Here is a 27,183-nt window from a genome sequence, read left to right as displayed (position 1 = left end):
CACATTTCCCACATTAAAACAACACTAGAATTCAAAAGTAGTTTGTTAGTTGTAGAGAACTTTGCAAAGTTTTGCAGTTCGGTAAGGCACCATTTCTTTTCTTCCCCCTAATGTCAGCAGACTGACCTTTCACCTGTAGTTGTCTCTTGGTGATGAATGGATTGATCCCCAGACACCCCAGAGCCCCAGTGGAAATGAAGCAGCTCTCAGGCTGATGGTCAAACCAAAGCTAATGGAGGTCAAAGTCAAGCTCCCAGCTAGCTGACAGTGTTCCGGAAACTCCACTCTTCAGGCATTTGTATTTCCATCGCACTGGTTTGTCTGGTCAGGAATAGTTTTGGGATTGAGGTTTGGGACAGGCTGTTCTGGTCACTGTTGTCTCAGTGGTGAATAGATCATGATCTTTCTGTAAATATGAAGGCTAACAGAAATCAGTCCCATCAGGACAGGGGGAAACACAGGACTGGAAATCAGAGGTGAAACACGACGTAGGCGACAGAGTCTCAAGCTGGCAGTTAGATTGCTGGTCTCTCACCAGCTTTGCCATGTTCCAGGAGGCATGAAACTGGAACTGAGGGTTATCCAATCAGCCACGATCTCAATGAACGGTGCGGGCAAACTCGATGGGCTGAGTGGCCCAATTCTGCTCTGGGTGTGGAAGGCCCTGTAATGAAGAACAACTAGCCAACCAGAGGACAGCAGCTCCTTACTGCTCAGTGGGAAGGCAGATAGGTCACCCTCCTGCCCAATCACAGCTCTATCCAGAAACCCCCAACCCCTCCCCCCACCATCACTAAATTGACCATGTTGGGGGGTGCAAGTGTGAAGTCCACCACTTCAAACACCTATCTTCTCTCTAGGGTAGGGGAGTTCAAGACTACAGGGCATATTTTAAAGGTGAGGGGCAAAACATTTAAAAAGAAGATGAGGGGGAACCTTTTCACAGAGTAGTTAGTGCGTAGAATGAACTACCAGAGGAAATGCTGGATGCAAGTACCGTTACAACATTGAAAATTCATTTGCATAAGCATGTGAATAAGAAATGTTTGCAGAGATACAGGCCAAATGCACACAGGTGGGACTAGTTTAGTTTGGGAACATGGTCGGTGCGGACTGGTTGGGACAAAAGGTCTATTGCCATGGTATGTGGTTGCATGGGTGAAAATCGGCCATTACTTCTTTGTAATTCATGATATTTTAATGCAGAACAAAGTTAATGGCATTCAGCCCATCGGGCCTACTGCGACCCTCCGAAGAGCAACCCATCTGGACGTACACCCCTACCCTATCCCTGCACTTCCCACTCTAGACACCATGGGCAATTTAGCACGGCCAATCCACCCCAACCTGCAGGTTTGTGAGAGCAACCCGGAGGAAACCCACGCAGACACGGGGAGAATGTACAAACTCCTCACAGACAGTTGCCCGAGGGTGGAATTGAGCCCACTATGAGGCAGCAGTGCTAACCACCGGGCCGCTGTGCCACCCAATAGAATTAACCTTGTTGAACAAACTAATGGATATGAATTTTCATGTCCATCAGACCCACTGATGTACTTCTGAATGATAATGTAGCGCCCAACGTTACATACAGCAAGCCCACACAAACAGCAATGTGAATGGACAGTGACTTAAATGCTTGTGACAGGAGGCCATCTGGCCCATCACTTTCACACCAGTCTACAAAGACCTGACTGTACTAATCCAATTTTGTAGCTCTTGACCCAAAAGACCTGGAAGCGATGACAATTCAAGTGAATATCCAAACACAGCTAAAATGTTACAAGAATTTCCGAGTCAACCAGCCTTTCAGGCAATGCGTCCAAGACTCCCATCATTCTGTGGGTGAAAACATTTCTCCACAACTTGCTTCTTGACCTTCTACCTCTCATCCTAAAACCAATCAAAGCTGTCCAGCCTTTCCTCATAGCTCAGCCCCTCCAGGCCAGTCTCATCTGCACCCTCACTGAAATAGTGACTCAGGAGGTGTCACGTCTATCCAAGAGGGCAGTAGGGCTCTTGTTTGGTGTCTCACCGAGTGGACAGGACCCCTGATAGTACAGCACTGAGGTCTGGGGTGTGCTCAACTCCAGTTGCGGAGCTTGAACCTACAATACTTACTGACTTAGACATGAGGGTGTTGGAGGGAAGGACACAGGAGGGGATAGGGTGAGCATTGGTGGGAGAGGACTCTAGGACGGGGCGGGACAAAGGCATGGACATGTGTTGGTGGAGGATGGTTAAAGGCTACAGGGGGAGAGGGGATGACTGGGAGGTGTGTAAAGGGAGAGTCAAACAGTACAGGGTAAGGGGAAGGCGATTTGGAGGGGAGGGATGGAGAAGGAGATGAAGGATGAATAGAGAGAGAGAGAGAGAGAGAGAGAGAGGATAAAGGTGAGAGGGATGCAGAGGGGTTATATGTTTTGTCTTGCTGTTTAAATTTTAATAAATAAATTGGTGCCATTCAGTTGTTCTGAATAAAAGCCATCGAGCTGCAAGTCTGGAAACTGCTCTGCTATCAGACAGCATCAGCAGCTCCAAAGTAAGAACCACTAGTTAGCCAAACAGCAGATGGGCAGACACTAAAAAAGGTGCAGTTTGCTGCATTACCGCATGTGTCTTTATTTGGACAGTGGCAACACCGTCTATATTTAGCTCTAGTCAGCATACCCTCCCACAGCCACCAGAGCCACCTCCAAGTAGATCTTTCAAAAACTGGTTTATGAGTGAAAATACGATTTAACTTTTGCAAATGTTAAATTCCCCCTTAATCTGGGAAGAATCAATCACTTTGCTAAGGACTTCACTGATACCACATTATGGTGCAGATGAGGCGCACTTTAAAGTGTAATTTACAGCACACACAGTTTAATTTTCACTGGTCTCTGCTATACCCGAATGGTACAGCGTTAAAGAAGATGCAATAACAGAGAAACCTCGCAGTGTGTATAAACACAAATCTCAGAAAGCGGCAGGACAAATTCAGAATGCTGTTAAACAAAACATGTAGGAGATCTGGCTTAATAAACAAAGCATCAAGTACAAAAGCAAGAAAGTTCTGTTCCTTTACAAACCAAAGGAAAGGACTCAACTGAAGTGTCCCATCCAATTCTGCTCATCACCCTTTACATGCCTCGGTTACGGATCTAAAGGGGTTGACTAGATGGTAGCTGGGATGAGGGATTTGGACAGCCAGGGGAAAATGAGATTGGTGTCACTACAGCTGAGAAAATAAAAGGAGATTTAAAAGTATGAAGGGTTCTGGCTGAGTAAATGATGGGAATGTTTCCACTGGAAGACACACTGAAAACCAGAGGGCACAGTTATAGTATGACTGGCAAAAAAAAAGTGAGAAGACTGAATTGCTGCACTCAGAGGTATAGATAGAGTGGACAGCCGAGACTTTTTCCTAGGGTGGGGGCAGTTATTACGAGGGGGCCAGGGAACTCCAGGCCAGTGAGCTTGGCATCAGTGGTAGGCCTCACCAACGACTTATACAACTGTAACATAACGTCCCAGCCCCTCTTCTCAATGCCTCGACCGATGAAGGCCAGCATGCTAAATACTTTCTTCACCACCCTGTCTACCTGTGATGCTGCTTTCAACAAACGATGTACTTGTTCTCCTCGGTCCCTCTGTTCTACAACACTCCTCAGGGCCTTACCATTTACTGTATAAGTCCCAACTTGGTTTGACTTTCTAAAGTGCAGCATCTCACACTTACCTGTATTGAATTGCATTTGCCAGTCCTCAGCCCACATCCCCATCTGATCACGATCCCTCTGCAATTTTTGACAACCATCCTCACTATCAACAACACTTCCTAATTTTCTATCATCCGTAAACTTACTAATTATACCTTTTACATTCGCATCCAGGTAATTTCTGTAAATAACAAAGGTCCCAGCACAGACGCCTGTGGCACACACTAGTCACAGGCCTCCAGATAGAAAAAACATCCTTCAACCATCACCCTCTCCCACCTACCACTGAGCAAATTTGAATCTAATTAGCCAGCTCTCTCTGGATCCCATGCGATCTAACCTTCATGACAATCCTGCTGTGCGGGACCTTGTCAAAGGCCTTACTAGAGCCCATACAGACAACATCTACTGCCCTACCCTTATCCATCCTCTTGGTTACCTCTTTGAAAAACTGTAAAAGATTTGTCAGACATGACTTCCCGCGCACAAATCTATGCTGACTATCCCTAATCAGACCTTAGGTCTCCAAATGTTGGTTGATCCTGTCCCTCAGTATCCTCTCCAATAACTTGCCTACCACTGATGCCAAGCTCACTGGCCTGTCTTTGCTACCTTTCTCAAACAGTGGAACAACATTAGCCACCCTCCAGTCTTCCAGAACTTCAGCAGTGGCTGAGGATGAAGCAAAAATCTCTGCAAGAGCCTCTGCAGTTTCTTCCCCATTCTCTCACACAATGTCTGAGGATGGACTCAATCAGGCCCTCCACGCGTTAGGCTGCAAACACCTCCTCTCTGGTAATGCGTGCGTGGTCCACAACATTCCCACTTGTTTCCCTTATTTCCTTAGGATCCATGACTCTCTCCTCAGTAACACTGAGGAGAAATACTCATTTAAAATCTCCCCCATCTCCTGTGGCCCCACATATAGACAGCCATGCTGATCTTTAAGGGGACCTAATCTCACCCTAGCCACACTCTTACTCTTAATATAATTATCGAACCTCTTGGGATTATCTTTAACCTTATCTGCTAGATCCATCTCATACCCTCTTTTTGCTCTTCTGATTTCCCCCTCAAGTGTGCTCCTGCACTTTTTATAGTCATCGAGGGATTCACTTGAGCCTGAAATCTTAAACCCCAACGTGTGCCTGCTTTTTCCTGACCAGAGCCTCAATATCCCTCGTCAGCCAGAGATCCCCAAACCTGCCAGCTTTTCCCTTCACCCTAACAGGGACATACTGTCCCTGGACTCTTGATATCATACTTCTAAAAGCCTCCCATTTATTCTTCCTTCAAACAGACTCACCCCATCGACCTCTGCAAGATCCTGCCCAATGGCCCAAAATTGGAGATAACAAAGTGTGGGGCTGGATGAACACAGCAGGCCAAGCAGCATCTTAGGAGCACAAAAGCTGACATTTCGGGCCTAGACCCTTCATCAAAAAAGGGGGATGGGGACAGGATTCTGAAATAAACAGGGAGAGAGGGGGATGCGGACCGAAGATGGTACAAGAGAGTTGCAGTGGGAGAGAGATTCCCTGAGGTTGGTCCGGAGGGAGGAGGGTAACTTCTTCAGGTTAGGCATCCCTGGAAGAGGCTTCGCAGTGAGGTTAAAATTGTATCAGAGATAATGGGAACTGCAGATGCTGGAGAATCCGAGATAACTCTCCCACTGCACAAACCTCAGGGGATCTCTCTCCCACTGCAACTCTCTTGTCCATCTTCGGTCCGCCTCCCCCTCTCTCCCTATTTATTCCAGTTCCCTCTCCCCATCCCCCTCTCTGATGAAGGGTCTAGGCCCGAAACGTCAGCTTTTGTGCTCCTGAGATGCTGCTTGGCTGCTGTGTTCATCCAGCCCCACACTTTCTTATCTCGGATTCTCCAGCATCTGCAGTTCCCATTATCTCTGGCCCAAAATTGGCCCTGCTCCAGTTTAGCACCTTAGCCTTTGGGCCTAACCTATTGTCCTCTATAACTATGTTAAAACTAAGGCAGTTATGGTCACTGGACCCAAAGTGCTCTCTGACTGACACTTAAGTCACTTGTCTGGTCTCGAACCCTAAGAGGAGGTCCAGTGTTGCACCCTCCTGAGTAGGGCCCTCTATGTATTGATTTTGAAAATTTTCTTAGACACATTTAACAAATTCCACCCCATCTGGACATTATATACTTTGGGTGGCCCAGTCAATACAAGTGAAATTAAAATCTCCAACCAATACTACTGTACTATTCCTACAGGTCTCTGCAATCTCTCTACACATCTGCTCCTCTAGTATCTGCTAGCTACTTGGGACTCTAGAAATACAGTCCCAACAGTGTGACCATCCCCTTCTTGTTTTTAAGTTCTAACCATTTGGCCTCATTTGATGACCCTTTAAGAATAACCTCTTTCAGCAGAGTTGTTATGTCCTTCTTTTATCCAAGTGGCAACGCCCCCTCCTCACTCACTTGTACTTCTATCACACCTGCAGCTTCTGTATCCTGGAACATTGAGCTGCCAATCCTGCCCTTCTCTCAGCCATGTTTCTATTATGGCTGTAATATCACAGTCCCCTGGGCCAGTCCTTGCTCAGAACTCATCTGCCTTACCAGTCAGGTCTTGTGCATTGAAATAAATGCACTTTAAACCAGAAGTCTATTCCTCCCTCTACTGTGTCCCTGCCTATCCTGAATAGTAAACTTGCTTTTGATGGCTACTGTATTTTCGCCTGACCTCTTGACAGCCGTTCTCTTATTCAGAGTATCACCACCCCACTACCACCACCCCTCACCCCACCCACGCCACCATGCACCTCCCCACCCCGCCAAACTACCCTCCCAGGTACCCCGAGCAAATCTTCCCACGAGAATATTGAACTTCATCTGGTTCAAGTGCACCCTTTCCCTTTCGTAGAGATTCTTTCCACCCCAGAAGAGTCCCAATGATCCAAAAAATGAAAACCCTGCTTCCTGTACCATCTCCTTAGCCACACATTCATCTGGGATATTTTTCTAGTTCTACCCTCACTGGTGCATGGCATTGGGAGTAATTCAAAGGTCACTCCCCTTGAGATCCTGCTTTTTACCTTCTAACCTAACTCCCTGTACTCGTTACACAAGATCCTATCCCTTTGTCTACCTCTGTCATTTGAAATGGTGTGCACAATGACCTCTGGGTGTTCACCCTCCCCCTTCAGAACATTCTGCAACTGCTCAGAGATATCCACGACCCTAGCACCCAGGAGACTACACAGCATCCTGGTGTCTCTTCTGCAGCCACAGAATCTCCTGTCTGTCCCCCTCACAATTGAGTCTCCTATTCGCATCGTTCTGTCTAACTGCACCCTTTCCCTCTGAGCCTGACTCCAGCTCCTAGCCCCTGAAAAGATCATCCCCATCTACATCCAACATGTATACCTGTTCTGGATGTGAGATTGCTCGCTGAGCTGGAAGGTTCATTGTCAGACGTTTCGTCACCATTCTAGGTAACATCATCAGTGAGCCTCCGACGAAGCGCTGGTGTAATGTCCCACTTTCTATTTATCTGGTTAGGTTTCCTTGGGTTGGTGATGTCATTCCTGCGTTGGTGATGTCATTTCCTGTTCTTTTTCTCAGGGGATGGTAGATTGGCTCCAAATCAATGTGTTTGTTGATGGAGTTCCGGTTGGAATGCCATGCTTCTAGGAATTCTCGTGCATGTCTCTGTTTGGCTTGTCCTAGGATGGATGTGTTGCCCCAATCAAAGTGGTGTCCTTCCTCATCTGTATGTAAGGATACGAGTGATAGTGGGTCATGTCGTTTTGTGGCTAGTTGATGTTCATGTATCCTGGTGGCTAGCTTTCTGCCTGTTTGTCCAATGTAGTGTGTGTCACAGTTCTTGCAAGGTATTTTGTAGATGACGTTCGTTTTATTTGTTGTCTGTATAGGGTCTTTTAAGTTCATTAGCTGCTGTTTTAGTGTGTTGGTGGGTTTGTGGGCTACCCTGATGCCAAGGGGTCCGAGTAGTCTGGCAGTCATTTCGGAAATGTCTTTGATGTACGGGAGAGTGGTTATGGTTTCTGAGCCCGTTTTGTCTGTTTGTTTGGGTTTATTGCTGAGGAATCGGCGGACTGTGTTCATAGGGTACCCATTCTTTTTGAATACGCTGTATAGGTGATTTTCTTCTGCTCTGTGTAGTTCCTCTGTGCTGCAGTGTGTGGTGGCTCGTTGGAATAATGTTCTAATGCAGCTTCATTTGTGGGTGTTGGGATGTTTGCTCCTGTAGTTCAGTATTTGGTCCGTATGTGTTGTCTACAGGAAAACAACACATACGGACCAAATACTGAACTACAGGAGCAAACATCCCAACACCCACAAATGAAGCTGCATTAGAACATTATTCCAACGAGCCACCACAAACTGCAGCACAGAGGAACTACGAAGAGCAGAGGAAAATCACCTATACAGCGTATTCAAAAAGAATGGGTACCCTATGAACACAGTCCGCCGATTCCTCAGCAACAAACCCAAACAAACAGACAAAACGGGCCCAGAAACCATAACCACTCTCCCATACATCAAAGACATTTCTGAAATGACTGCCAGACTACTCGGACCTCTTGGCATCAGGGTAGCCCACAAACCCACCAACACACTAAAACAGCAGCTAATGAACTTAAAAGACCCTATACAGACAACAAATAAAACAAACGTCATCTACAAAGTACCTTGCAAGAACTGTGACAAACACTACATTGGACAAACAGGCAGAAAGCTAGCCACCAGGATACATGAACATCAACTAGCCACAAAGCAACATGACCCACTATCACTCGTATCCTTACATACAGTTAAGGAAGGACACCACTTTGATTGGGACAACACATCCATCCTAGTACAAGCCAAACAGAGACATACACGAGAATTCCTAGAAGCATGGCATTCCAACCGGAACTCCATCAACAAACACATTGACTTGGAGCCAATCTACCATCCCCTGAGAAAAAGAACAGGAAATGACATCACCAACCCAAGGAAACCCAACCAGATAAATAGAAAGCGGGACATAACACCAGCGCTTTGTCGGAGGCTCACTGATGATGTTATCTAGAATGGTGACGAAACGTCTGAAAACTAACCTTCCAGCTCAGCGAGCATACTCACATCCAGAACCTCAACCTGAGCTACAAATCTTCTCAAAACTCGTTGTCTACCTTGTTTGGTGAGTTTGTTAGGATGGGAGTGTGAATGTTAATGAGGTCAGTTGTGTCAATTTGCGGCCTACTGCCGCCTAGCTAGATTCTCAACATGAGGAAAACATAGAACGTGGAACAAGATGATCCTGATGTTGAGATGGGGCTAACCATACCACACCTCTCCCCACAGCCCATATCTCTGAGCCCCCTACAACATTCCAGCCACTGTTTTTAGCCCCCAGAAGGCTACTGCTTCTGAAGCTGTCAAATTGTGATACAAACTGGGACTGAGCAATGAACCACTGACACTTTCCTCCACAGGTTTCAGCATAGGTGCCAAGCGTGAAAAATAAATGTCACTACTTGCTAAAAAAAAATCACATTATCAGGCCTACTATTTCATAGCAGCCACTTGGCTCCCAGTTAAAAATGCTAACATCCAGGGTTTCTGATCATCGATAAGCATGTAGATTGATCATTGATGAACATGTCTGGGAAGCGAGAAAGGAGGTTGCTAAGCCACTGGCGAAGATCTTTGCTTCCTCACTCTCCACTGGAGTCGTACCGGAAGATTGGAGGGAGGCAAATGTTGTTCCTCTTTTCAAGAAAGGGAATAGGGAAATCCCTGGAAATTATAGACCAGTCAGTCTTACGTCTGTGGTCAGCAAGGTTTTGGAAAGAATTCTGAGGGATAGGATTTATGACTATTTGGAAAAGCATAGCATGATTAAAGGGAGTCAGCATAGCTTTGAGAGGGGCAGGTCATGCCTTACAAATCTTATTGAATTCTTTGAGGAAGTCACGAGACAGGTTGACGAGGGTCGAGCAGTGGATGTGGTGTACATGGACTTCAACAAGGCATTTGATAAGGTTCCCCATGGCAGGCTCATTCATAAAGTCAGGAGGTATGGGATACAGGGTGATTTGGCTGTCTGGATTCAGAATTGGTTTGCTGACAGGAGGCAGAGAGTGGTTGTAGATGGTAAATATTCTGCCTGGAGATCAGTGCTGAGTGGTGTCCCGCAGGGCTCTGTTCTTGGGCCTCTGCTCTTTGTAGTTTTTATAAATGACTTGGATGAGGAGGTTGAGGGATGGGTTAGTATGTTCGCTGATGACACAAAGGTTGGAGGTGCCGTTGATAGTATCGCGGGCTATTGCAGGCTTCAGCGAGACACTGACAGAATGCAGAGCTGGGCTGAGAAATGGCAGATGGAGTTCAACCTGGATAAATGCGAAGTGATGCATTTTGGAAGGTCGAACTTAAATGCTGAATATAGGATTAAAGGCAGGATTCTCGGCAGTGTGGAGGAACCGCGGGATCTTGGTGTTCAGTGCATAGCTCCCTCAAAGTTGTCACCCAGGTGGATAAGGTCGTTAAGAAAGCATATGGTGTTTTGGCTTTCATTAACAGGGGGATCGAGTTTAAGAGCCGTGAGGTTATGCTGCAGTTCTACAAAACCCTGATGAGACCACACTTGGAATATTGTGTCCAGTCCTGGTCGCCCTATTATAGGAAAGATGTGGAGGCTTTGGAGAGGGTGCAAAGGAGGTTTACCAGGATGCTGCCTGGACTGGAGGGCTTGTCATACGAGGCAAGGTTGACTGAGCTCGGACTTTTCTCTCTGGAGAGAAGGAGGAAGAGAGGTGACCTGATCGAGGTGTACAAGGTAATGAGAGGCATGGATAAAGTCGATAGCCAGAGACTTGTCCCCAGGGCAGGAGTGACTGCCACGAGGGGTCATAGTTTTAAGGTGTTAGAAGGAAGGTATAGAGGAGACGTCAGAGGAAGGTTCTTCACCCAGAGAGTTGTGAGCACATGGAATAGTTTACCAATGGTAGTCGTGGAAGCAGAGTCATTAGTGACATTTAAGCGACTGCTGGACATGCACATGGACAGCAGTGAATTGAGGGGAATGTAGGTTAAGTTATTTTGTTTTGGGATTAGGAATATTCCACGGCACAACATTGTGGGCCGAGGGCCTGTACTGTGCTGTACTTTTCTATGTTCTACGTTCTATGTCAAGAAGTTTGTGTCACAGAGAGACAGGGTGGTTAAGGTGGTGTTTGGCACACTTGCCTTCATTGCTCAGTCCAGAGTTAGGAGGTCATGCTGACATTGGTGAGCCTCTGCTGAAGTACCGTGTCCTCTTCTGGTCGCTCTGTTGTAGGAGGATATTATCAAACTGGAGAGGGTTCAGAAGCGATTTACCAGGATGTTGCCGGGTATGGAAGGTTTGAGTTGTAAAGGTTGGATAAACTGAAATTCTTTTCAATGGAGCAGAGGAGGATGAGAGGCGGCTTTATAGAAGTTTATAAAATCACGAGGCATACAGATAAGGTGAATGGCACGTGCCTTTTCCATAGGGTGGGGGATTTCAAGACTAGGGGCATATTTTTAAGGTGAGAGGAGAGACATTTAATAAAGACATGAGGGGCAACTTTGTGTTTACGCAGGGGGACGTTCATGCGTGGAATGAACTTCCTGAGTTGGATGTGGGTACAATTACACTGTTTAGAAGACATTTGGATACGTACATGAATGGGAACGGTTTGGAGGGGTATGGGCCTGGAGCAAGCAGGTAGGACCAGTTGAGTTTGGGATTATGTTTGGCATGGACTGGTTGGACCGAAGGGTCTGTTTCGGTCTGTTTCCATGCTGTGTGACTCTATGATTCTATAACAAATTGAAAATCAATCTTTCTCACAGCACAAATGAAATAAAGATAAAGGGGAACACAGGGACAGACAGATACAGAGATAAGGGGTAGAATACTGACTGAATCAGACAAAACAGGAGAGAGAGAGAACTGTATGATGGTGGAAGTGAAAGGGATAGAGAAGGGAAGGAGACTAAAGAGAGAGATGAAAGTGAGAGTTAGGGAATCAGATGACAGAAAAACAGAGAGAGGAAAGAAAGACAGGAGAAGTAGCCTGATTTATAAAGATTTAAAATAGCGTATTTGCCTTTTCACTTCATTCTTCTATTTATAAAGACAAATATCCAGTGTGGTTTATTTTTAAACAGTCTCATCAACTTGTCCTGTCACCTTTAGACATTTGTGTATCGCACAAGATGTCTCTGTTTCTGCATGCTCGTTAAAACACTTTGTCAGATGAGGAAAAAAAAAACTCAGCAATGAAGCCAGCACCTTGCATTGAATTTATATAACAGAAATAGGCCATTCAGCCCAACTGCTTTATGTTTGCCTCAGTGTATCTGCAATGTGTATCAATGTATCTATACTATTCATCTCTACAACCCCTTGGGACAGGACATTGCATCTTCTCACCGTTCTTGGGTAAGGAGGGGTTATCTAATTTTCCTGCTGGAATTTATTATTATTCCAAGTTGTTCTGGTATCCCTAAGAAGTAAAAACATCTTGCCTATGTTTTTTTAAGTGGACTGTAGAGATCAGTTCCACACTTCTTATTATCCAAGCTTGGGGTATTATCATTGAAACTTACAGCACACATAGAAATCATTTCCTTCAGCGTTGCTGGGTCAAAATCCTGGAAGTCCCTCCCTAAGAGCACTGTGGGTCAACCTACATCACATGGACTGCGGCCGTTCAAGAAGGCAGCTCACCCCCACCTTCTCAAGGGGGCAACCAGGGATGGGGAATAAATGCTGGGGCAGCCAGTGACACCCACTTCCCACAAATGCATCCCATACCACCTGTACTGACTTAAAACAGGCAGTCATACTTAGTCATGCATCATCTGAGGGGCATTCAAGGATTTGTATTATTTGTATAAAAATAATATGCAAGGATATGGAGAAAAATCAGGAGACCAGCACTAGATAATGATGCTCAATTAATGAGTCACAGCAGATATGAGGGGCTGAATGGTTTCCTTCTGCATGAAAACAATATCAAGATCCCAACAATCCCAAATAGAAACATTGCTCATTATTTTCCCCCCAACGACTTTAAATCTAAGACCTCAGGTTAGAGCTCTACTGCCCAACCTGTTTCTCGAAATATTTTAACAGAACTTCTCAACTTCCTCAAAATCTCTACTCAGTCATTTCTTATTCACCTGCTCACAGGGGAATAGTCCTAACATTTCCTCATCACCAAATCCCACATTCCTCATTACGTCCTAGTAAAACTACTCTGTCCCATCACATCAGAAATTGCTGGATAAACTCAGCAGGTTTGGTAGCATCTGTGGTGTGAAAGCAGAGTTTATGCTTTCTCTCCACAGATGCTGCCAGACCAGCTGAGTTTTTCCAGCAATTTGAGTCTTTTTTTCTGATTTCCAGCATCCAGAGTTTTTGGTTTTCTGTTCCCTAATATCGTTTGTCAAGTACACCGTCATTGTATTGTCCATAATATTCAGTCTAAGGCTTAACCGCTCGTTTATAAACTTTCAACAAGACCCCTGCTTTTATCTTCTATTCCTCTATTTATGAACCTAAGTAACCAAAATGCTTTTTCAGCCTTGTTTTCAACACACTCTATCATTTTAAGATTTTGCGTGTCTATGAATACCAATGTCTCTCACTCTTTATGCACTTTTCAAAGCAGTGCCATTTTTAGTACACTGTCTGCATATTAGTCCTTCTGAAATGTATCACTTCAGACTTCCTCTGTCATCCTGAAGATTAAAACTATTTTCATTATTATATTGAAATTTCACAAGAGTCTCAACACAAATTATCACTATTCCTAACATTTCCTAATCCTCCACTGTACAATATAGCCAAGTTATCTCCTCTACTCCACTTACCAAACTCCACAATCTTTACCTCAACCATGCTGGGCCCAGGTGTCTGGTGAGTCTTATAACTACAAGCACTCCATCAGCTTTACATTAAATAGTGCAGGACTATGGATCAGACAATGGAAGAGGCAGTAAAATTGAGAGAAAGCAAAAGGCAACAGAACAGGGAACTGACATAACTAATGATAGCTGAAGTGTAGCAGGTAGGAACAGAGCATAGACACTCAAGAGTACACTCAAGAGAAAATAGCAAATAAGGCCAGAGATTGCAAAAAGTGTAACAAGTCAGAATTAGAGACTCTGTATCTGAATGCAGGCAGCATTGGTATTAAAAGGGATCAATCAATAGCAGAAATAGAGACAAATATGAAGGAGATGATTTCAGAGGTGCGGTTGCAAGGTGACTAAGGCTGAGAGAAAAATATTCAAGGTTATTTAACATATCAGACAAGAATAATAAGGTCAAGAAACTAGGTAAAAGCAGGATGGTAATTCTGTTAATTAAAGATGACACTAGTACAGCAAAGTTCAGAAGATCAAGATACAGAATCAAAGATAATAAAATGTGAGGCTGGATGAACACAGCAGGCCCAGCAGCATCTCAGGAGCACAAAAGCTGACGTTTCGGGCCTAGACCCTTCATCAGAAAAGGGGGATGGGGAGAGGGAACTGGAATAAATAGGGAGAGAGGGGGAGGCGGACCGAAGATGGAGAGAAAAGAAGATAGGTGGAGAGGAGAGTATAGGTGAGGAGATAGGGAGGGCATAGGTCAGTCCAGGGAGGGCATAGGTCAGTCCAGGGAAGACGGACAGGTCAAGGAGGCAGGATGAGGTGGTAGGTCGGAAATGGAGGTGCGGCTTGAGGTGGGAGGAAGGGATGGGTGAGAGGAAGAACAGGTTAGGGAGGCAGAGACAGGCTGGGCTGGTTTTGTGATGCAGTGGGGGGAGGGGAAGAATTGGGCTGGTTTTGGGATGCAGTGGGGGAAGGGGAGATTTTGAAGGTTGTGAAGTCCACATTGATACCATATGGCTGCAGGGTTCCCAGGCGGAATATGAGTTGCTGTTCTTGCAACCTTCGGGTGGCCTCATTGTGGCACTGCAGGAGGCCCATGATGGACATGTCATCTAAAGAATGGGAGGGGGAGTTAAAATGGTTCGCGACTGGGAGGTGCAGTTGTTTATTGCGAACCGAGCGGAGGTGTTCTGCAAAGCGGTCCCCAAGCCTCCGCTTGGTTTCCCCAATGTAGAGGAAGCCACACCGGGTGCAATGGATACAATGTACCACATTGGCAGATGTGCAGGTGAACATCTGCTTGATATGGAAGGTCATCTTGGGGCCTAGGATCACATATGCAAGATAACAAAGTGTGGAGCTGGATGAACACAGCAGGCCACGCAGCATCTCAGGAGCACAAAAGCTGACATTTCGGGCCTGGACCCTTCGTCAGAGAATCACCATGTGATGAATGGTCTAGGCCCGAAACGTCAGCTTTTGTGCTCCTAAGAAGCTGCTTGGCCTGCTGTGTTCATCCAGCCTCACACTTTGTTATCGTGGATTCTCCAGCATCTGCAGTTCCCATTATCACTAGGTCACATATGCAAGTTGTTTACAGACCTGTAACAGTAACTACACTCTGGACAGAACTTACAGAAAGGAATAATGGGGGATTATAAGAAGTGTACTGTAATAATCCTGGACAATTCTAACCTACATTGAGATTGGATAAATCAAACTGACAAAAGGAAAGATGAGTTCAAAAGAGTACATTCTGGACAATTTCTTACAACAGTATATTCCAGTGCTAACCAGGAAGAAGACTATTTTAGACCTGGTAATGTGCAATGAGACAAGATTAGTGAATGAACTCAAAGTAAAGGAATCTCTCAGTAATAGCGATCATAAAATTTCATGAAAGAGTGGCAGATTTTATGGAGGTATAATATACTTTTCAACAAAGATAAAGATTCTATCAGAGGGTCACACAATCCTTGTTTAACTGAAGAAAACGACAACAGTATCAAACTGAAAGTAAAAATTGTACAATACCATAAAGTTAGACAGGTGAGCGATTGGGGAAAAAAGTAACAGATGGAGTATAATGTAGAAGAATGAAAACTTGTCCATTTTTGCAAAAAGAATATAAAGCAGCATATAATTTAAATAAAGAAAGATTGCAGACCTCGTTAGGGGGAATCTGGGCATCCTGATACGAGTCCTAAAAGGCTAACATGTAGGTAAATGATTAGTAAGCAAGTGGAATAGTAGCATTTAGTGAAGGGAACATTTAATATAAAGAGAGTGAAGTGTTGCTGCAGCTGTAAAGAGACTTGGTTAGATTGTACAGTTTTGGTTTTCCTACTTAAGCAAGTATATAATGATATCAGAAGCTGTTCTGTTGGGGTTCACTTGTTTCCCTTTGTGGAGGGAGTCTGGAAATAGGAATAACAGATTAAATATTAGGGCTGCCCAACTCAATACTGAGATAAGGAAAATGTTTTTCTCTCAGTGAGTCAGTAGTCTAAAAACATAAGATCGTAAAAAATAACAACAGGAATAGGCCATTCAGTCCCTCAAGCCTGCTCTGTCATTCAATGGGACCATGGCTGATCTGACATCTCTCATGTCTTCTTACTTGCATTTTCCCCATAACCCTCCAATCCCCAACTGATGAAGAATCTATCTCAGCCTGAAATATGCAAAAGGACTCTGTCTCCCGCTGCTTTAGCTTCAGGGAGTTGCAAAGACTCAAAACCTGTGACAAGAAATTCCTCCTCATTTCAGTCTTAAATTGGCAATCCCTTTATTCAGTGACTATGCCCTCTGGTCCCAGACTCTCCCACGAGGGGAGTCAGTGGAACTCTCTTCCCCAGAAACAGCCTGGGTCACTGAATGTATTTGAGGCCAAGTTTGATAGATTTTGGACAGTGAAGGGAGTCAGAGGTAGTGGAGATGACAAGAAAGTACAGATGAGACCACAACCAGATCAGCCATGATCTTACTTAATGAGGAGCAAGTTTGATGGGCTGAATGGCCAACTCCTGCTCCTAATTATTGTATGCCGGCTCTTCCGAATCACACTTTAAACTGAACACCTCAACAACACCATCTTGCACACATGCATAGAGCAATAGGATCTGTCATCGATCACAGTCTGTCCTTCTCGGAGATCAGTAATTTACAAAACACCTACCACATCTCAAAGGGTTTGTTTGGTCTTCCCTTGAACTTGATAGGGGCTTGAAACTGATCTATGGAATTTTCAACATTCCCACTGGGAGGCCAATACACTCAGCTTTATTCTATCCTCCCCTACTCTATTCCCGGACTCCAGCACCACCCCCCACCTTCTCTTTGATAAAATTAATTTGATGGCGATACCGAACCCATGGCTATTACTTAGTGCTTGTGAAATGAGACCTGCTTAAACAAAAGGAATAATTAGCAACATTAAGATTCTGCAGGCCTGACACACTGCTAAAAACATACAGTGAGCTGTCAGCATACTGGCCGGTCATACCTATCCTGAAAAAAGCTGCTTCAATGGACAGGCCAGAGCAACATCTGCCTACGCTCAGATATACCACAATGTGGGCAAGGGTCCTTTTAGTTATGAGCTCGCTATCACATTGTGGGGTAATGTTCCTTTACCAATGTTGGTGGGACCAGTGTGCAGCAGTGTATGTTTACAACAACTTTCTATTTATATATAATACCATCAACATATTTAAAACACCACTTCACAGGAGCATTACAAAGCAGATCTGATACTGAGTCAATTGAGAAGATACAGGGACGGATGATCGTGCAAGAAGAGGGTTATTTGATTGGATACAGTCAGGATCTTTTGGGATGTACGCCCAATATACTTGGCATCAGACCACCACTGAAACTCATTCAGCACATTGCCTATTTGTGTTACAGACAGAACGTCTTCCTAATTGTCGGCAGAACCCTGTTAGTGTCAAACACACCTCATGTTGCATAATAGCAGTGTGAATGTACTAGCTTCACCTGTTGCTCAGATTCTGAAGGTACCTTACTCTGAAGTAAACAGAACACTTTCCAGGACCAAAACCCTTAAACCCTTTCATGATTTTGTGTGAAGCACACCGATAAATAGGGGAGGCGATGGCCTAGTGGTATCATCGCTGGACTGTTAATCCAGAGACTCAGATAACTTTCTGGGGGCCCAGGTTTGAATCCTGTTACAGCAGATGGTGGAATTTGAATTCAACAATTATCTGGAATTAAGAGTCTGATGATGACTGTGAATCCATTGCCCATTGCCGACTGTTGGAAAAGCCCACCTGGTTCACTGATGCCCTTTAGGGAAGGAAACTGCCATCCTTACCTGGTTTGGCCTACATGTGACTCCAGACCCACAGCAATGTGGCTGACTCTAAACTGCCTTCTCTGCAATTAGGGATGGGCAATAAATTCTGCCTAGCCAGCGATGCCCTCATCCCATGAATGGTAAAGAAAACAAAAAAATCTGATCTACCACATCAAATAAGTGAGTCACGAGGTAGATAACTTTCAGTGTTGATGTGATGCCATGTATCTAGGTTGAAAGTCACAAAGACTGGGACATCATAAGAAACTGCGTGTCCCTCAGTTGTTTGCTGCAAACAATGTACTGACCAGACTCAACCAGCCCACACTTAGAAAACTCACAATAGTTTCCAACATTTTGGAGTAGATCTGTAGATCGGGTTGTGGGTGTTGAGGTTGGTTGGCTCACCAAGCTGGTTCATTGTTCTGCAGACATTTTGTTACTGTGCTGGGTAACATGCTCAGTGCAGCCTCCGATGAAGCATCAGTGTGTGGCTCTGATGAAGGGTCTAGGCCCAAAACGTCAGCTTTTGTGCTCCTTAGATGCTGCTCGGCCTGCTGTGTTCATCCAGCTCCACACTTTGTTATCTTGGATTCTCCAGCATCTGCAGTTCCCATTATCAGTGTGTTTTCCTGCCTGGTTTTTAAACTCTGGGCTCCGTTGGGCTGGATTACCTCACTTCTGGGTTTCCTTCTTACTCACTCATCTCTGTCCACATGGACAAGGAGAACCACCAATTCAACCAGGACAACACCAAGATCCTGGGACAAGCAAAGCAGAGACAGGAATGGGAATTCCTAGAAGCCTGGTACTCCACAAAGAAAGCCAACAACAAACACATAGAACTCGACCCCATATACATGCCATTGCGAGGGAAAACCGGAAGTGAGGTAACCCAGCTCAAAGGATTCCAGAGTTTAAAAACCAGGCAGGAAAACACACCGACGCTTCATCGGAGGCTGCACTGAGGATGTTACCCGGCAGGGTAATGAAACGTCTACGGAACAATGAACCAGCTCGGTGAGACTACCTACCTCAATAGTTTCCAACATTTGATGTAAATCGTCAAATGGGCAATATTTACTGCGTAAACCCAAGTGAGTGAAGCAGTGTGCTGATACCCAGATTAGGATTTAGGATCAGTTCCACCTGGAAGGCACAAGAGTGGCAGGTACATGGGAACACCACCCCCTGCAAGTTCCCCTCCGAGCCACTCACCATCCTGACTTGGAAATATATTATTGTTCCTTCAGTGTCACTGGGTCAAAATCCTGGAATGCCCTCCCTAAGGGCACTGTGGGTTTACCTCCAACACACGGAATGCAGCGGTTCAAGAAGGCAGCTTGCCCCCACCTTCTCAAGGGGCAATAAATGCTGGTCTTGCTAGGACTGCCGCCTTCCATCAGCAATTTTTAAGAAGAACTAATCTGGTTCCACTGATGCCTGTAATTGGAGCTAAGGAATCATCATTTCCTTGTATTAGTGAACTAGTTGTGATTATGGTCTGCTGTTACACAGGGAGAGCTGCTGCCCAAGTTCTGTCTAGAATTTAAGATAAGGGCTGGGTAATCGGTCCACACAAACTTAGCACCAGGGCAAAAGAGGAGTGGTAGAAACGAACGAAAATTGGGATAATAAGGAAAGAAAGCTTCAAGTAGGCATTAATTGTGCAGCTGCAGTGAAGACGAGTTGGTCTAATGAAAGTTGACAGGAACAAACAAGAGATAGTGACAAAGTGTCACGAGCAAGTCACCTGTCATGTGTTTTCATGAAATCCCAGTACTTCCTGGCACCATTCTGTAAAGAGAAAAAAAAAGTCAGATCTTGAAATGTGTGAAATCCGATAGGGCACATTCACTGATAGTAGGAACTGCAGATGCTGGAGAATCTGAGATAACAAGGCGTAGAGCTGGATGAACACAGCAGGCCAAGCAGCATCAGAGCAGCCGGAAAGCTGACGGAAAAGCTGTTTTACTGAAGTAGGGTCTAGGCCTGAAACGTCAGCCTTCCTGCTCCTCTGATACTGCTTGGTCTGCTGTGTTCACCCAGGGCACATTCACTGCTCACGCTCCAGGAGTGCACAGCTGCGTATGCTGCTCTCTATCTCGCTCCATCAAGCCTGTTTCAGCACTTTGGGAATGCAATCCATTTGGTCCCCCTCCAGTCCTCGTTCCTCAAAGTTTGCAAATGCTAAATTGCTCACAGTGTCCCGGAATGTGCAGGTTATGGGAATGCAGGGTTACAGGGATAGATTTGGGGGAGGGATGGGTCGAGGTGGGATGTCTTTTGGAGGGTCGGTGTGGACGTATTGGGCAGAATGGTCTACTTCCACACTGTAGAGTTTCTATGATATTCTATGTTCTCTTCCTTCAGTATGAATTCAGTTCCCTGCTGGAGTTAGTAGGTACATGCAAGTTACAAGCAGGACTTTCTAACCTTATGTGGCTATGCCCGCTCCTCCTACCCCACCACCATCCCCCCCGCCCCCGGTTCCTGCTAACCATCCCACGTTGCTTTGCTACAAGTATAACATTCAGAAACCTTTGAATAGTTCGGCTTAACAGAGAACAACATAGAACATTACAGCTCAGTACAGACCCTTCGGCCCTCAATGTTGTCCCGACCTGTCATACCGATCTCAAGCCCATCTAACCTACACTATTCCACGTACGTCCATATGCTTGTCCAATGACGACTACTCTCTGAGTAAAGAAACTACCTCTGACATCTGTCCTATATCTTTCACCCCTCAATTTAAAGCTATGCCCCCTCGTGCTCGCTGTCACCATCCTAGGAAAAAGGCTCTCCCTATCCACCCTATCTAACCCTCTGATTATTTTATATGTTTCAATTAAGTCACCTCTCAACCTTCTTCTCTCTAATGAAAACAGCCTCAAGTCCCTCAGCCTTTCCTCGTAAGACCTTCCCTCCATACCAGGCAACATCCTAGTAAATCTCCTCTGCATCCTTTCCAAAGCTTCCACATCCTTCTTATAATGCGGTGACCAGAACTGTACGCAATACTCCAAGTGCAGCCGCACCAGAGTTTTGTACAGCTTCACCATAACCTCTTGGTTCTGGAACTCGATCCCTCTATTAATAAAAGCTAAAACACTGTATGCCGTCTTAACAGCCCTGTCAACCTGGGTGGCAACTTTCAAGGATTAAGTTCAAATCAATCTGAAAAACTGCACATACGCACAATGAGAGAAAATTAGACCCAGACCAAAAGGCTAATAAACCAGATGGTTCCTAATGGGCCTCTGAAAGCAGAAGAGGGAGGAACAGATTTAGGAACGGGGTTCCACAATGTGGAAGTCAGGCAGAAAGTACAACCACCAAAGGAGAAAGCAGTAGGAGAATAGAAAAAAGGCTAGAATCTGAAGAGTTATAAAGGCAGGGAGAAAGTTATGGGTGCGGACGAGATAGGATAAGGAAAGGTCATGTGGAGGTTCAAACATGAAGGCTCAGCGGTTTTCTGGAAAACTGGAATTTTTGGGAGATTAGTGATCGATTTAGTTCAGCAAGGATCGGAAGATGTGTGGGGGTTTGTTGAGGCTCTTGGGAAGTGCAGTTCTGGATTAGCTGGTGGACTGAGTAACTGGTGATTAGAGTAGTTGGGCTTAGAGAAGCAAAAATAACAGGTGGGAGTTAGGGGATAGAATTAGGATTAGGGCTGAGGCACACAGGGAATATTACGGCAGCAAAGGTAAACTATCTTTACTCTTGTGTCAGTCATTGCTTCTGTGAATGCCTTCTTCTGTCTGTTTAAATTTCAACGCCTCCCTAAAACCTAATTCCACGTTCGGGACCCCTGCCCTAACTCCCCTAACAAAAGCTAATTGGGCATTCTAATTACCCTCTTGGAGGGACAACTGTGGAACATGAAAGTTTCTACAAAGATCAGTTCATTTCTGGACATGTCTTCCATTTAGCTCTTAAAACTATAATCCTTCCCACGCGCTGCTTGTAAAATATGACCCCTCAGGCAGGCAGCACGAGCGAAGTGCAGAGAGTGTCTTGTTTAAAGAAGTCTCGGAACTCCTACCTTATGGGGAAACATGTCAGGCAGCCTGTGGCACATGGATTACAAGTAGCAGCTGGAAAAGGAGTGTGCCTTTAATGGTTCACATATTTAAAGCATTGTATCTTGACAAGAAGAGCCCTCACAGAATGGAGCTGAAGCACAGAGTTGGCTGCAGCTCTCCGAAATTCTCCTTACTAGCGTGATTGGTCACTGTTGTTAAAAATTTAACAAATGTCCTTTGGGAAGGAAAACTTGCCACCTTCACCCAATCTGGGCCTGTACGTGGCAGGGAGCCCAGGCCATTCTGGTTAACTGGTACTGCCCTCTAAAACAGCCCAGAAACTTGGATAACAAACAATGACCACCAGTTTGAGAAGGAACATTACCACCACATTCTCAGGGGCAACATGATGGCTCAGTGGTTAGCGCTAATACCTCATGGCGCCAGGGTCCCAGGTTCAATTCTACCCTCAGATGGCTGTCTGTGTGGGGATTACACGTTCTCCCTGTGTCTGCGTATGTTCCCTGGTTTCCTCCCACAGTCCAAAGATGTCGTTAGGTAGATTGGACATGCTAAATTGCCCCATGGTGCCCAGGGATGGGTGGGTTAGCCAATGGTAACATGGATAGGGTGGGAGGGCTGGGTCTGCGTAGGGTGCTGTTTGGAGGGTAGGGGCAGACTCAATGAGCCAAATGGCCTCTTTCCACACCATTAGTGTCTATGATTCTGTTAAGTATGTGTCACAAATCTTGGCCTTTCTGGAAATGATTGTATTACAACAATGAAGAAAAATGTTCCACACACATTGAACTCCACGATTAAATGCCAACAATAAAAAGTGTGATCTTGAGGACCATTTTATCTAATTAGGTTTTGGATCCAGAGCCGGCAGGACAACCCACCATCATTGCCCCCACCGCCACCAACCAAAGGTGTCTTCAGATAACAAGGTGGGCACTCACTGGCTGGCAACTGTGTAGTTCAGAACAGTGTCAATACTGCATTCTGGCTGAGGTTAACTAGATAAATGCCTCCTCAGCCTGGCCTGACAAAACTGTCAAGAAAACGGCTCGAGGTGAAGCATCAGTCGATAATGAGTTCAGGTCCTGCCTGAAGAGGTGGAAAATGGGATTAGAACAGTTAGGTGGTTCTTTTTGACCAGCGCAAACTCAATGAGCTGAAGGGCCTTTTTCTGAGCTGTGGACTTCTACGAGACAGAGCACATGCGATATGACAATCTATTACTTTTGCACATACACAAGATAGACATCCACTTTTTGCATTTTGGAACTGTTTGGATTCAGGTGAGGTAAGAAATTTGAAAAGGGCTAATGTTGAAGGCTTGGAGCCAATACCACTGCCCTTGAACCCACATTATACATTCCACACGCCACATTCTTGTGATCCATGACTGACAGTGTTTAGTGTTACTGTGTCTGAAGGAAAGCCCACTCTCAGGAGCTGCCCGGCTTGCACCATCAATCAGCAAAAATGCTGCACATACAAAGCCTGCATCAACAGCACAGCAAGGGAACTGGAACTCTCTACTGACTGCCAAAACTTAGCATCAGGCCACCTCTCCATCCCACCTGAAGCTGACAAGTATCGATAACTGGAATTATCCCTGACTGGCTCGCTCACTCACTCAGTTTGCTTAGTAGCCTTCTGACCCATTGCCAGAAAGCTGTATAACCATTAACTGCGCAGGCAAGCTGCTGTCAGCAGCCCCTCTACGAGTTATACAGAGTGCGACTCTCTTTGTTGGGTGTACAATTACTGATAAGAGAGAGGAGAGGCTGTAGTGGACTGAAAGTCTTCCCGCTTTTGCTAAATTATCAAAAATAAAATTGTGAACACTAAGCTCTTGTGAGGCCAGTGAGGGGTGCGGGTGCTTATATATTCTAACCTGTTGCTATTTTCATCTTAAAGTGATGGCTCATGCTGGTGAACAGTTCTGCAGAGTCACGTATACAGGCAGAAGGAAGGGGATAGGCAGAGAATCAAAAGAATGAAGACAAACAAACATGGGTGGGCTCAGAGGTGGGGGAGGTAAGAGACAAAGACAAAGCAACTGAGGGATTAGAGATACATGGACAGAGAGAGAAAGTGGATGCAAGAGAGATTATAAATGCATTAACAATGTATAATGAAATAAAGAAGGCAAAGAAAGATATTCAATCTAACTAGATTGCATGAAAGTGGCTGATAACTACCTGAAATGTGATCTGTGCAGTGTTGTCCTTCTGAAGGAAGCAGAGTTTAATGAGTATGAATGACCCCTGTTTTTACTGATGGAAATACAAGTGTTATCTTCTGCATGTCTCAACCTGAACCTGTGGCTGTGCAAGCAATACATGGAAAGGAAAATACTTCCACTCTCCTCAAGAATCAATCGTTTCAAAAACATCCCTGTGCCACTGCTAAATCTGAATGCAGTTTAGAGAGGCAGTCAGCAACAGAAAGCTTCACAGTTCACCCACATCCTCTTTCCAATAAACAGCAGGTTTTAGTAATGTCTGTTATTTTCTCCCTTCTTAGGCCAGTGACATTCAGGTCCATTTGCAGTACCCATGCTGTTTCAAACCAGTTAACAGAGAGCAAAGCTGATCATGGGATGGTAGCCCTGTGAGCTGCACTGTGATTTGTTAGCCCTGTAAGATCGGTGGAGGTTGGGGCATGAGCCAACGAGCAAGACACTTTACAATGTAAGCAGAGTGCCAATGCACCCAATGTTGGACTAACAACCCATTAAGGGCAGGAACAGTTTAATAGTGTGGTTCCTGGTGGGTAAATAAACAGCCACTGTGATAAGCAAAGAAAACAAGCATCTCTATAGCACCTTCCAGGACCTCAGGATGTTGTCAAAGTGTTCTACAGTCACAAAGTACCATTGATGTGGATGGTGAAATGTTGGTAGAGGCTTGATGCCCTGAAGGGCCTCTTCGGTACTGTATAATCCAATGATTCTATAAAATGTGGCAGCCAGCAAGCTCCCACAAACAGCAATGTAATAATGACCACGTCATCTGGGGTCTCTTTGAAATTGTATTGGTTGGAAGATAAACAGTGACCTTGGCAGCAAGCAGAACTCCGAAGCATCTTTGGTACAGTGGCCATGGGATTGTTTACTTCTGTATCTCAAGCTCTTTTGCTTGGGTCTCTGGTATGGAAGTTGAACCTATAACCTTCCAATTAAGAGATAAGACCCACTGAGACACTGTGACAACTTTGGGACTGAGCCCCATAGGCAAAGGTCCAGGTTTTATTCTGCTCTGTACTGATTGGCACCTTCAGTAAACAAGGAAAATCAAACTAGCTCCAGTGAGATTTCCCTGTTTCAGAATTGGCGAAATCTGTTGTTTCAACAATTCATAACACAATGGGCTTCAGTCTCCTGTCACCTCATGCCATGAGGAGGTTGCCTTACCAAACTGCTTCCACAAGACATCTGCAGCATGATATAATCCAACTTCCTGATGCCATGGTGTTGAGGAGGAAGAAGAGGGAAGGTTGTTTGGCGAGGGGTGGATGTGAATAAGTTTGCCAGTATGCTCAAATGATCTTCTTACCTCAAAAGCACAGGTCTGGGGTTCAACAGCTTTGGGCTCTAGTCCCTGAACTCTTGATACTGCTTGTGGTTTAAGTTTTTTAAGAGTCACACCAATATAAGATTGAGCGATCTATGAAGGCTCTTCTTGTTTAGATAAGATTAATGCTCTCATTATCAAGGTGATTGATAGAAAATTTGATTCTGGAGCACAGCGGAAGTACTTTCCTTTCAGTGTGTTGCTTGCAAAGTATTTGTTTGCAGGTCAATAAGACAACATCGACAACAGAGTGGCCCTTGTTATATTAACTCGCAGGTAACTAGATAAACAGAGTGGCCCTTGTTATATTAACTCGCAGCTAACTAGATAAACTGAAAACCTGCAAAGGTGTCACACTAGCCATAAAGCTGTTATTCCAAAATTGCTCGAGAAGTCAGGCGACACCATGTTATAGTCCAACGGGTTTACTTCAAATAAACCTGTTAGAGTATAGAAGATAACAAGGTGTGGCGCTGGATGAACACAGCAGGCTAAGCAGCATCTCAGGAGCACAAAAGCTGACGTTTCGGGCCTAGACCCTACATCAGAGAGCTAACCCACCATCTCTGTTAGAGTATAGCCTGGTGTTGTGTGATTTCTGACCTTGTCCACCCCAGTCCAACACCAACACCTCCAAATCATGGCCTGAATATTGGCTGCTGGGATTATTCACACCATGGAGAGGTGATGGTCTTCTGGCATTATCACTAGACTACTGAACCCGAAACTCAGCTAATGTTCTGGGGACCCAGGTTCAAATCCTGCCATGGCAGATGGTGGAATTTGAACACAATAAAGAATCTGGAATAACGGGTCTAATAATGATCATGAAATCACTGCCAATTACCGAAAAAAAATCAAGTTCCTTTTGTGTAATTTTGATTAAATAAAAATACTGGAACTCAGAAATAAGCAACTGGGGCACAAAGAATCTGCTTCTTGACTGTAGTGGGAAGATGGGGTCCATGAAAATTAACATGTTAATTTTCAATGAAGATAGAAAGCCCTGTAATAATAGATGTAGGAATACGTTCAACCAGAATTAGCAACCTTAACTAAAAGTCTGGCCAACATTCCAGATTCTTCAGAAAGGGAGCTGGAAATTCTCCTAAAGCCTGGCCAATGTTCCTTTCCCAGATAACAACCCCGAAGGAGCCCGTTCATCTTACTGTTACTTTGGGCAGAAATGTTGCCAGATTTGTCTCCACAGCAATATGTGTATTCTGGAGTAACACACCACACGTGAAGTATTTGGGAAGTTCCCAGGCACAAGAAGTGCTCTGTCAATGGAAGTCTTTTACTTTGCCAAGCTGGCTAAAACAATATGCCCTGTTCTGGAGCAGCTGCTTGGAGCTCTGTTTCTGACAGCAAGTAATCAGGAAAGGTCACAGAATGTAACAGTTTGTTGCAAAGGGAATTGAACGTAAGATTATGTTTCAGTTATACAGGGCATTGATGAGACCACATCTGGAGTACTGTGTACGGTGCTGGTCACTGTACTCACAGAGGGATGTTAATCACTTGGAAGCAGAAGGTTTACTAGGCAATCCCTAGAATGAGCAGATTACCCTGTGAGAGATGGTTAGCCAGGCTCGACCTGTACCCTCTGGTGTTTAGAACAGTTGGAGGCAACTTAACTGAAACACGCA

At 45.0% G+C, this 27,183-nt stretch overlaps 1 protein-coding gene across 2 annotated transcripts in view; it reads right to left on the bottom strand.

The window, feature by feature from the left end:
• The window catches only part of nudt14 (nudix (nucleoside diphosphate linked moiety X)-type motif 14), a 91,229-nt gene that overhangs the window by 33,494 nt on the left and 30,552 nt on the right, over window positions 1–27,183 (bottom strand). For both annotated transcript variants that reach the window (XM_059648925.1, XM_059648924.1), the window contains exon 2: window positions 19,673–19,716. In XM_059648925.1, the coding sequence (XP_059504908.1) occupies window positions 19,673–19,716 (44 nt within the window). The remainder of the gene's footprint in view (window positions 1–19,672; window positions 19,717–27,183) is intronic.

Source organism: Stegostoma tigrinum, chromosome 10 (genome assembly GCF_030684315.1).
Source record: "Stegostoma tigrinum isolate sSteTig4 chromosome 10, sSteTig4.hap1, whole genome shotgun sequence".
NCBI classification, from domain to species: Eukaryota; Metazoa; Chordata; class Chondrichthyes; order Orectolobiformes; family Stegostomatidae; genus Stegostoma; species Stegostoma tigrinum.
The sequence above is the reverse complement of the archived record's forward strand: the minus strand, read 5'-3'. Positions and strand labels throughout refer to the sequence as shown.